Source organism: Pelophylax lessonae (assembly GCF_965119305.1).
Source record: "Pelophylax lessonae genome assembly, chromosome: 5".
Lineage (NCBI taxonomy): Eukaryota > Metazoa > Chordata > Amphibia > Anura > Ranidae > Pelophylax > Pelophylax lessonae.
In genome coordinates this window covers 393,512,579-393,524,938 of record NC_138772.1, presented here as the reverse complement: position 1 = coordinate 393,524,938, position 12,360 = coordinate 393,512,579, and the positions used below count along the sequence as shown (strand labels likewise).

General features: G+C 43.2%; 1 protein-coding gene across 1 annotated transcript in view; it reads left to right on the top strand.

Moving 5' to 3' along the window:
- The window catches only part of SMCHD1 (structural maintenance of chromosomes flexible hinge domain containing 1), a 1,054,086-nt gene that overhangs the window by 377,356 nt on the left and 664,370 nt on the right, over positions 1–12,360 (top strand). The window contains exons 5-6 of the mRNA XM_082259552.1: positions 10,508–10,590; positions 10,696–10,826. Of these exons, the coding sequence (XP_082115678.1) occupies positions 10,508–10,590; positions 10,696–10,826 (214 nt within the window). The remainder of the gene's footprint in view (positions 1–10,507; positions 10,591–10,695; positions 10,827–12,360) is intronic.

Sequence of the window (12,360 nt, the reverse complement as noted above, 5' to 3'; positions counted from 1 at the left end):
CTGCTTTCCGGATCGCGCTGGAGAAGGCTGCTGGAAGCTGCTGGCCGGGATCTTTTGAGATACAGAGCAGGTGGATCAGACTCTCTGGGCATCTGAGTGACGGCAGGGACAGGTTAGAACGGTAGCTCTGTGATAGATTTATAGTGTTGGAGCACAGTACATTCTACCATTGTGCAACAACGCCTCACTTCTGGGTCTTACTTTACTAAAAAGCATTGTCTTCCAAAACGAGAAGTGGTTGGGGGGGGGCGCAGCAGGGAAGGGGCCTAGTGTCCCCACATCAGAAATAAACAGTCATTGATTCCCGATGTACTCTCCTCCCCTGATAGACCTGAAGCTACTGGCCAGTCTGAGCCATTGCGCTTGGCAGGTATGGTTGCTACCTCTAATGCCTCTGTATCTACTTATGTTACTTAGGACAATTTGGCATTTGCTTTGGCTGGCCTAGAAGGTAAAATAGCCGGCATGATTGCTTCTGTTTCACAGGGTGGGAAAAAGCGGGATAGATCCCCCTCTCCTGTACCCGAGCAATGATACAGCAGGGCTTTTGTTCTCTCAAAATCTTGCAGGGGCCTCTGGTTTACAGCCAGATTGGGCAGAAGACATTGAGGAAGTAGCTATGGGTAACTTGGAGGGGGAGCAGGCTGAAGATGGTGCCTCTTCTGAAGACTCAGATTCTGAGGTATCCTTTTCGGCGTCTCACTCTGAGGTTACTAATCCAGTCCCTCACTGAAATGGTGCAGACTGGGTTTAAATTACCACCTCCTGGAGGTATCAGAGGCCTCTTTTTCCTCTCTGGGATCTTTCCATCTTCAGCAGAGTTCCCGAGCTTTTACCCTACACCCTCTACTAGAACAGTTGGTGTATGAGGATTGGGATCACCCTGACAGGTTGTTTATGCCTCCAAAGAGATTTTCTTTGCTATTTCCAATGGAGGAGAAATTCAAAAGGAAATGGGGTATGCCGTCTGTTGACGTTGCTATTTCTTCTGTGAAAAAGAATTTAACCTGTCCAGTGGACAATGCCCAAGTCTTTAGGGACCCAGCAGATAAAAAGCTGTAGTCTTACTTAAAGCTTCCTTTTCTGTTCCTGGCTCTGCAGTTTAACCAGCTGGGGCAGCTATAGGCATCTGTCAGTTCTTAAAAGACCATATTAAAAAAAACTGACTACAAATTCTATCCAGGAGGAATCTGTGGAAGAATTGGCAGAAATTACTTGCACTTTCTGTTTTGCGATTGACGCCCTCAAAGATTCTATCCAACAGGTAACCCTTCTCTCTGTCCATATGGGCAGAGTTCTGTGGCTTAAAAATTGGTCCGCAGAATTACCTTGTAAAAAATGGCTGACCTCCTTTCCCTTTCATAGGGAAATTCTCTTTGAGAAGGATCTGGATAAATACATCCAAAAGATTTCAGAGGGGAAAAGTGCCCTGTTGCCGGTAAAAAGGAGGAATAAAATTCCATCCTTTAAGGCTCCTAGTGTTACTGTTACCTCTAACGTATCAGTATCTAAGAAGTTTCGACCGCCTCAGCCATCAGGTTTCAGGAAACCTCAGGGTTAAGGTCAGAAAAGACCCTGTGTCCAAAAGCCTGGTAAAACAGGCTCCAAGTCGGCCTTATGAAGAGGCGCCCCCACTCACTCGGGTGGGGGGAAGACTTTTTGCTCTTCTCAAGAGCTTGGGAAAAGGTGGTTAAGGACAAATGGGCTCACATTCACTGTAACTCTGGGCTACATGATAGGATTCAGGGAGTTTGCTCCTTTTCGATTTCTGGGTTCAAATGTCCCTACGTGCCCAGTAAAAAGGGAACCCTTGTTCCAGGCTCTGAAACACCTGTGGGTACAGGGGGTAATTGTGGAGGTTTCAGTCAGCGAAAGGTTCACAGGGTTTTACTCAAACCTCTTTACAGTGTCAAAGCCAAATGGGGAGGTAAGACCCATTCTGGATCTCAAAGCACTGAACCAGTACCTGACCGTTCGGTCATTTTGGATGGAATCAGTTTGGTGGTAGCCTTTCTAGGAAGAGGACATTTTTTGGCCTCCATAGATGTCAAGGACGCATACCTCCATGTGCCAATCTTCAAGTCACATCAGAGGTTTCTGCGGTTTGCAGCAGGGCAGTGCCATTTCCAGTTTGTAGCTCTACCCTTCGGTCTGGCTACAGCTCCCCGGTTGTTTACAAAAATCTTGGCCCCGATGTTAGCCTTTCTAAGGTCCAGAGGCGTCTCTGTCATGAGTTACCTGGATGACCTCCTGTTATAGAATCGTTCAAGCTTAGGGCTAACACAAGATGTGTCCCTAACGATCCAATTCTTAGAGAATTTGGGTTGGATTATCAATCTAGAGAAATCAACCTTAAAGCCTGTCCAAGTCTTGGAATATCTGGGTTTGGTTCTCGACACAGTTCAGGCAAAAGTTTTTTGCCGTCAAAAAAGTTTGTAGCCCTAAGAAGTCTGGTTCGGTTCATAGGGAGGAAAAAGTTTCCCTCCGTACGACTGCATGAAACTTTTGGGCAAAATGGTGGCCTCTTTCAAGGCAGTCCCTTGTGCTCCATTCCACTCCAGACTGTTTCAGAACAGTATTCTCTCTGCTTGGAACAAGAAGGTCTAAGCTTTGGATTCCCTGACAGGCCGGGACTGGCCATAGGGCAGACCGGGCATATTCCCGGTGGGCCACAGCTCTCACTCATCAGTCACAAAGATAAGACTGTCTGACATGCTGTGAATGTAAGCCAGTAAAGCCACACATATCCTCCTTGCTTCTCTGCCCTGTTGATTTTTTTGTCCTTCTCTTATCTGTTCTGTCTATAAATCTCTACAACACTTGTCCTGCAGCCTCTGGTCTCAGCTCAGCATTCCACACACTGATCTTACACCCTTTCCATCCCAGTTTGCTTTTAGCTCTTCTGTCCTTTCCCCACACAGCCTAGAATATTTAGATTTTCTCTGTACCCCATCACTTTGCTCTTCTCTAGCACATACCACCCCACCCTACTCATTGATTCACTATTTTCTTATCCCGAATAGTGGGTTCACATAGGTGAGCAGCAGGATGGCCGCAGCATGATTGTATGTGCAGTTTACCCACAATTGTAAGTGCACTTCCATTAAATTCTATCAGACATCATGTTTTCATGAAAGCAAATCACAGTCTTGCATGCTGCATCTTTGATGCACGTTGATAAAATGCACAGTCCATGAGAATTCATTGGGAGCGTACCTAAATCTGCAGGTAAACTGCACATACAATCGCATTGTGGCCAAACCACCGCACAAAAGTGTGAACCTGCTTGCATGTCAGGATTGTGCACAAAATTGTGGCTTTCCTGACAAACACCGAAGCGTACTGTCCTTTAGTAGGTGCTCCGCAGTGCCATTGATGGGTTAAGGGCAACCCCGCACATCTGCTAATGCACACATTTTTACACACACCCAAACCACATGATGCCACAGCACTGTGTAATGTGACACATTTTTAGAAAAGGGTCATGGACTTATTTTCCAAATTTCTCACCTGTAGGGCAGCCTATCAATCAAAACATTTTGGGATGCATAACATCAACGCTGCATCATGGGCTTACCCCACACAGCTGCCTTTGAAGCTTAAAGGGGTGTAGACAGTAAAACTGCAACTCAACCCCCTTATTTTATGACCCTCCCCCCCACCAGCACATGTAAGCAAGGCCATAGGGCTTATTCACATAGATTAGAGGGAGGTAAAAATAGGCAGTTGAGCTGCATTTTAAGTGCCCCAACCATCCACCTGAACAAGGAGATACTGCCAGTCAGGGCTCTGCACATGGCAAAAGTAAAATGGCATGTACTGCACACTATCAAGGCTCAGTAGGTCAGCATTTATAGGGATAAAACAGATGGTAGCAACTTATAGCCCCCTCACCACCTGTCAAACAACAACAATGATAGCAGCATGTTTGAATGAGCCCTTAGAGACCTTTCACCCCCCCCCCCCTCCTCCCTCAGAGCCCTCCTAGAGCCCTTTAGGTCTATACACCCTTCAGAGTCCACCTACCCTCCCTCATCCCACTGACCTAGAGGCCAATCAGTTCTCCTCAGATTGACACAAACAACCTACTGTAGCAGTATCATTTGCTCCCAGTCATACCGTCACCACAGGGACATATTTTGCTTCTGGTGACCACTACCCTATATGTGTGCACCAATTTTAAATTCTTCGGGTCACTGCAGTGTAACACTAAGTACTATTTCAGTGCATGTCGCAAACATTACAGACCTTACACCACTATTAGTCCGATCCCAGGGGGGTTCAGTTTACCATATTTGCCCTGGGCGCTGGATGACCTTGTCCCAGCACTGGACTGTCACAGAGACACGGCACTGTCAGCCGGGCAGCGGGCTGATGCTGAGCCCAGCTCCGCGGCGCGGCCAATCAATGCTGCATAGCCAGGCCTCAGGGGGTGGTACTGGTAACGAAGAGGGAAGAGCAGAGCAGAGGGACTCCCTTCTGCCTGATATCGTGACGTGAAGAAGCGGGGAACAATTACTTGACTGTGGACTTGACTTCCCTCACTGCGGCCGGTTCCGCGGCCAATCAGCCTTCTGCTCGGGGGGGGGGGGGGGGGGTGTGAGTCACACCCCCCTGAGCAGAAGGCTGATTGGCCGCGGAGCCGGACAAGTCAACAGTCAAATGTTCCCGCTTCTTTCACGTCATTATCAAGCAGAAGTGGGTCCTCTCTAGCTCGCTCGCTCCACCCCTTCCCAGTGTTTCTATTCAAACCAGCCAATCCAAGTAATGTGTGAAGCTCAGAGGGGTGGAAAAAGGGGTCAGGTGACTCTGCAGAGGGGCCCACCTTGTGGTTTTATAAGAGTGCAGCGGGAACACTCTGCACCTACACTGCACAGCACACCCAAGGTAAGTGGAGGACTGGAGAGAGGAGTGACTTCTACTTAGGGATTTCTTTTGCAGATAGCCTGGGTTGGCACTGGCAGCATCAATTTTATTCAAAGAAATCAGGATTTCTTCTGCAAATAGGCTGGCACTGGCAGCAACAATTTAATTAAAATCAGGATTTCTTTTGCAAATAGGCTGGCCTGGCACTGGTGGCAGGCATAGTACTAGTTTAGTTGCAGAAGAAATCCTGATTTGAATAAAATTGTTGCTGCCAGTGCCAGCTTATTTTCAGAAGAAATCCTGATTTGAATTGGTCATGTCGTGTGTCTGATGAGATTGGTTTTTGTTAATTGTCTGATCTGATGCCACTGCCAGGCCTATTTGCAGAAGAAAACCTTATTTTTCCTAATTTTTTGATCATGTGTCTGATGAGATTGGTTTTGGTAATTGTCTGATCTGATGATGTCACTGCCTGGCTATTTGCAGAAGAAATCCTTATTTTTCCTCATTTTTTGATCATGAGTCATGATGACATTGGTTTTGGTAATTGTCTGACTCTGATGCCAGCCTATTTGCAGAAGAAATCCTGATTTGAATAAAATATTTGCTGCCAGTGCAAGACTGCCAGGCCAGGCTATTTGCAGAAGAAAACCTGATTTGAATAAAATTGTTGCTGCCAGTGGCAGCCTACCAGGGGCTGATCTGAGGGGTGAAGGTGCAGGAATTGGGGCTGATCTGAGGTGTGAAGATGCAGGAATTGGGGTGATCTGATGTGTGAAGGTGCAGAAATTGGGACTGATCTGAGGTGTGAAGGTGCAGGAATTGGAGCTGATCTGATTTGTGAAGGTGTAAAGCTCACTTGATTTTTTACTATTATTCAAGCGGTTTACAGCAGTTACTTTATATGAAGTTGACCGTTGTTTTTTATGTATCTGGCACTCCCAATTTCTTTGAAAACATTTTCCGGCACACTGTGCCCAAAAAGGTTGTCTACCCCTTGATTAGAGTAACCCTCATCTTGTGCTGCTTCATACTATTTTTAGGACTCAACCATCAAAACAGGATTTAAAGTAAGACAAAAAAAACAGCATCATATGGCAGCTCTGATCTAAATTGGACCCATTCTGTCAGAATAAACTAAAAAAGGTACCGTAATCGAATCCACACATCCTGGAACATTAAATCCTGTCATCAACCATCCCGACCAACGCCATATACATACACACAGTGCCACATACAGTGCCTTGCGAAAGTATTCGGCCCCCTTGAACTTTTCGACCTTTTTCCACATTTCAGGCTTCAAACCTAAAGATATAAAACTGTAATTTTTTGTGAAGAATCAACAAGTGGGACACAATCATGAAGTGGAACGAAATTTATTGGATATTTCAAAATTTTCTAACAAATAAAAAACGGAAAAATTGGGCGTGAAAAATTATTCAGCCCCCTTAATTTAATACTTTGTAGCACCACCTTTTGCTGCGATTACAGCTGTAAGTCACTTAGGGTATGTCTCTATCAGTTTTGCACATCGAGAGACTGACATTTTTGCCCATTCCTCCTTGCAAAACAGCTCGAGCTTAGTGAGGTTTGATGGAGAGCGTTTGTGAACAGCAGTTTTCAGTTCTTTCCACAGATTCTCGATTGGATTCAGGTCTGGACTTTGACTTGGCCATTCTAACATCTGGATATGTTTATTTGTGAACCATTCCATTGTAGATTTTGCTTTATGTTTTGGATTATTGTCTTGATGGAAGACAAATCTCCGTCCCAGTCTCAGGTCTTTTGCAGACTCCATCAGGTCTTCTTCCAGAATGGTCCTGTATTTGGCTCCATCCATCTTACCATCAATGATGAGCTGTGTTGCTTTTACGCCAAACATAACGTTTTGCATTGTTGCCAAAAAGTTCGATTTTGGTTTCATCTTACCAGAGCACCTTCTTCCACATGTTTGGTGTGTCTCCCAGGTGGCTTGGGGCAAACTTTAAACGACACTTTTTATGGATATCTTTAAGAAATTGCTTTTTTCTTGCCACTCTTCCATAAAGGCCAAATTTGTGCAGTATATGACTGATTATTGTCCTATGGACAGAGTCTCCCATCTCAGCTGTAGATCTCTGCAGTTCATTCAGAGTGATCATGGGCCTCTTGGCTGCATCTCTGATCAGTCTTCTCCTTGTATGAGCTGAAAGTTTAGAGGGACAGCCAGGTTTTCGTAGATTTGCAGTGGTCTGATACTCCTTCCATTTCAATATTATCGCTTGCATAGTGCTCCTTGGGATGTTTAAAGCTTGGGAAATCTTTTTGTATCCAAATCCGGCTTTTAACTTCTCCACAACAGTATCTCGGACCTGCCTGGTGTGTTCCTTCTTCTTCATGATGCTCTCTGCGCTTTAAACGGACCTCTGAGACTATCACAGTGCAGGTGCATTTATACAGATACTTGATTACACACAGGTGTATTCTATTTATCATCATTAGTCATTTGGGTCAACATTGGATCATTCAGAGATCCTCACTGAACTTCTGGAGAGAGTTTTCTGCACTGAATGTAAAGGGGCTGAAAAATTTTGCACGCCCACTTTTTCAGTTTTTTATTTGTTAAAAAAGTTTGAAATATCCAATAAATTCCGTTCCACTTCTTGATGTGTCCCACTTGTTGTTGATTCTTCACAAAAAAATACAGTTTTATATCTTTATGTTTAAAGCCATAAATGTGGCAAAAGGTCGCAAAGTTAAAGGGGGCCGAATACTTTCGTAAAGCACTTTATACGGTCAGATCCATAAATATTGGGACATCGACACAATTCAAATCTTTTTGGCTCTATACACCACCACAATGGATTTGAAATGAAACAAACAAGATGTGCTTTAACTGCAGACTTTCAACTTTAATTTGAGGGTATTTACATCCAAATCAGGTGAAAGGTGTAGGAATTACAAAAGTTTGTATATGTGCCTCCCACTTTTTAAGGGACCAAAAGTAATAGGACAATTGGCTGCTCAGCTGTTCCATGGCCAGGTGTGTGTTATTCCCTCATTATCCCATTTACAAGGAGCAGATAAAAGGTCCAGAGTTAATTTCAAGTGTGTTATTTGCATTTGGAATCTTTTGCTGTCCACTCTCAATATGAGATCCAAAGAGCGCTCACTATCAGTGAAGCAAGCCATCATTAGGCTGAAAAAAAACAAACAAAACAAACCCATCAGAGAGATAGCAAAAACATTAGGTGTAGCCAAATCAACTGTTTGGAACATCCTTAAAAAGAAAGAACGCATCGGTGACCTCAGCAACACCAAAAGACCCGGAAGACCATGGAAAACAACTGTGGTGGATGACCGAAGAATTCTTTCCCTGGTGAAGAAAACACACTTTACAACAGTTGGCCAGATCCAGAACACTCTCCAGGAGGTAGGTGTATGTGTGTCAAAGTCAACAATCAACAGAAGACTTCACCAGAGTGAATACAGAGGGTTCACCACAAGATGTAAACCACTGGTGAGCCTCAAAAACAGGAAGGCTAACATCTGAAAAAGCCTTCACAGTTCTGGAACAACATCCTATGGACAGATGAGACCAAGATCAACTTGTACCAGAGTGATGGGAAGAGAAGAGTATGGAGAAGGAAAGGAACTGCTCATGATCCAAAGCATACCACCTCATCAGTGAAGCATGGTGGATGGTAGTGTCATGGCGTGGGCATGTATGGCTGCCAATGGAACTGTCTCTCTTGTATTTAATGATGATGTGACTGCTGACAAAAGCAGCTGGATGAATTCTGAAGTGTTTCAGGCAATATTATCTGTTCATATTCAGCCAAATGCTTCAGAACTCATTGGACGGCGCTTCACAGTGCAGATGGACAGTGACCCGAAGCATACTGCGAAAGCAACCAAACAGTTTTTAAAGGGAAAGAAGTGGAATGTTATGCAATGGGCAAGTCAATCACCTGACCTAAATCCAATTGAGCATGCATTTCACTTGCTGAAGACAAAACTGAAGGGAAAATGCCCCAAGAACAAGCAGGAACTGAAGACCGTTGCAGTAGAGGCCTGGTGGAGCATCACCAGGGATGAAACCCAGCGTCTGGTGATGTCTATGCGTTCCAGACTTCAGGCTGTAATTGACTGCAAAGGATTTGCAACCAAGTATTAAAAAGTGAAAGTTTGATTTATGATTGTTAATCGGTCCCATTACTTTTGGTCCCTTAAAAAGTGGGAGGCACATATACAAACTGTTGTAATTCCTACATCGTTCACCTAATTTGAATGTAAATACCCTCAAAATTAAAGATGAAAGTCTGCAGTTAAAGCATGTCTTGTTTGTTTCATTTCAAATCCATTGTGGTGGTGTATAGAGCCAAAAAGGTTAGAATTGTGTCGTTGTCATAATATTTATGGACCTGACTGTATATACACACACTGTATATCGGGGGCCTGACAAGTTCTCGACCCAACAAAGAAAGAAATCAGCTAGAGAAACAAATATTGCCTGTTGTTACATGATCTCCCTTAAGTTCAACACTCAGCACATCATCTCTCCAATGTTTTAACTCTTCCAAAAAAATTATTTTGTCTGCTGTGCGAAAAACTGATCTGTTGCTGCTATGATCTCTGAAGCTGTTGAAAATGTCTTTCATTTCAGTGTCTTTTTAAGGTTAGGAAATATGTAATAGTCAGATGAAGCAAGATCAGGGATTGTGCCTAGAACTTTTCAGCCCCCACCCCATATATAGTCTATAATTTTAGGTTGCCACACTCCACAACTTGAAGACTTTCATTCTTTATTTCTTAGAAGTATTTGTCATACAATCATAGCATGTGTCCCTTGAGCAAGATTTCTGACTACATCCTTCCTAAGGCTAGGAACACTATATACATATTCTATATCATTCTAAAGAGGAGTGGTGGGGGTTGGCAAGACTGAGTAAGTGTTAGAACCTCTTTGTTCCATTTTTATCCCTGTGGCCACATTTGAAAGTTTTCCCCTAACATTCTGATCTGTTGATCCATGATTGGAAAAACTGGACTCCAGTGAATTAAAGAGGTGAACAAGTAACCATAGAGATGGGAGGAAAGAGCTAAATGCAATGGGTTCCTATCCAACTTGCTGCAGCTTCTAAAGCACACTGAAGTGCACTGTGTGCAATGAAATCAAAGTAATAAATATTTAGCGCAGAAGAGCCTGTGAAATTGTGCAAGGCTGAAGATAAGGCTGGAGTTCAGCTTTAAATCATTGCATTGTCAAAAGTGAGCTGCCATATTTGTGTAATCAATAAATATAGGGATAATTTAAAAATGGGGTAAAGTGTGGATCCTATTCAAGCTTTAGAAGTCCTCATTATTGTGTGCAACTACTTCACAGTGTGTGGGAAAATCTCTGATTTACAATGTGCCACACCAGGTATTTAGATGTGCAGTGGAATAGATCTTGGTGAGTCCCAGTCGAACGTTCACTACTTCCTATTCCTTTTACCTTACATTTTTTAAAATGTTATTATTATTGTAATATCAATTTTTTGAGCAATAACTATAAATAAGTGAGCAAATACTATCTGATCGCTTTTAAAGTCAAATGTATTCTCATTTCCTTTACACTAACAGACCCCCAATGGGCTTTGTGATTTTTTTTTTCTTTCAGCTTTCGCTCTTGCAGAGTTAATAGACAATTCACTTTCAGCAACAGCACAAAATTCAGGCATTCGAAACATACAGATAAGCCTGGTATGTAACATTGCTATTCAATTGTTTCTTTCATGTACATTTTTTTTCCCATTTTGGCTCAATTGTTTTTTTTTTTTTTTTATATTTCTTGTATGAATACAACAGCTTTTTGATGAAACTCGAGGAAAGCCTGCCGTTGCTGTCATAGATAATGGAAAAGGAATGACTTCAATGCAACTTAAAAACTGGGCAGTGTATCGTTTGTCGAAGTTTACACGAGGAACTGGCAATTACAGGTTTGAAATGTTATTGTATCCATATTACACAGTGACTGTACCTGAAAATCTACTGGAAATTTGTAGGACAGAGCCTGTTAAAGTAGAACTGTTTTTCTTTCTCTGTCTCCAAACCCTATTGAAATATTCCATTTACTAAAATAATTTGTTACCAATGATAAATCCTGCTTCCAACAGCATAGCATAACTGCATTATTTTATTGTACATCCCCAGACACAGGGTATCTTCATATCATTACAACAGGGTTATACTGCCACCTTCAGGTAATTGGACACTGGCAGAAAAACCCTAGCCATGCATAACCATTCCCAGCCAGGCATGGCCTCAGTTTTTCTGCTAGTGTCTGAGGTCAGGGCTTGATAAATTTGCTTTTAATCTAGGAGCCAGCTAATTAAGTTAGGAGACAATTTTTTTAACTATTAAAGCTTTATTTTCAACGAAAAAAACCTTCTCTTATGTAGCCCATATGTGTATCTGTACGACATAGGTTTAAGAAAAAAAAAAAAAAAAAAAAGGTAGCGCTGCTGTGGGTAAGCAGCAGAGCTTAAGTTTTTTTTTTTTTTGGTTTTTAGAGGTTACCATTTGCCAACTGGGCACTTTTACCCCCTTCCTGCCCTCGGTCAATTTTCAGCTTTCACACACAAACAATGTGATAGGGGCAGTGATAGGTGGCACTGATGAGAAGGCACTGATTATCTGTGTAAATGTGCCTGTCAGAATTGCCGGTAACTGGCTCTCCTTTCCTTACGCTGTGCCGGTGCAAGTCTGTTTACAATGCGATCAGCTGTGATTGGACACTGCTAATCAAATTGTAAGGAGCCACTGGGATTGGCCCTTTACTTAGATCACAGAATTACAGTATGCCCCAGGGGGGCGCAGGGTTGGTGTTCTGGGATGATGTCAATGGAATTAGAACTAGCCCAGAACTAGATGGCTGCACATTCAGCAACCAGCTGCCAAGCACCGGAAACTGCATGTCTGGGGCATGGGGCAAGAGGAATTGCTCTCACCTGGGAATGCGCTGACAAGAGCCCAGGGTCCAGGATGCAACTCGTAGTCGCCATTGCGACCTGGTGCCTGCGATTTGTCGAGCCCTGTCTTATTCATGGTGATTGTCATGCCTGTGCTGTCTCTGTGGAAGTTCCTGCTCTTTAGCTGTTTTTTCCTAAAGATTTCCATCTGGGGATCGGAGACTAGCTTAGCCAAATATGTTGCCTATTTTTTTTTTATTGGTGGATGCCCTGAAAGATGCCATTCAACATCATTTTTTCAGCTGGGTGTCCTATTTTTATAAATTGGCAGTATCTTTTAGCTAAAGTGTTTGGTCAGTCGAGCCGCCTTGTAAAAAACAGGTTAATCAATTACCCTTTCAATGGGAATCTTGGGATATTGTGTTGCTTTCTTTCTGTTCTAAGCCTCAGATGCCGGGGGACAAGGCTTCTCCTACCTCGAATGTGGATTGTGCAGGTAAGATTCATAATCTAAAGTCAGCTGCTGCAGTTTGTTAGTCTGATTCCCTCTTTGTGCTTCCTG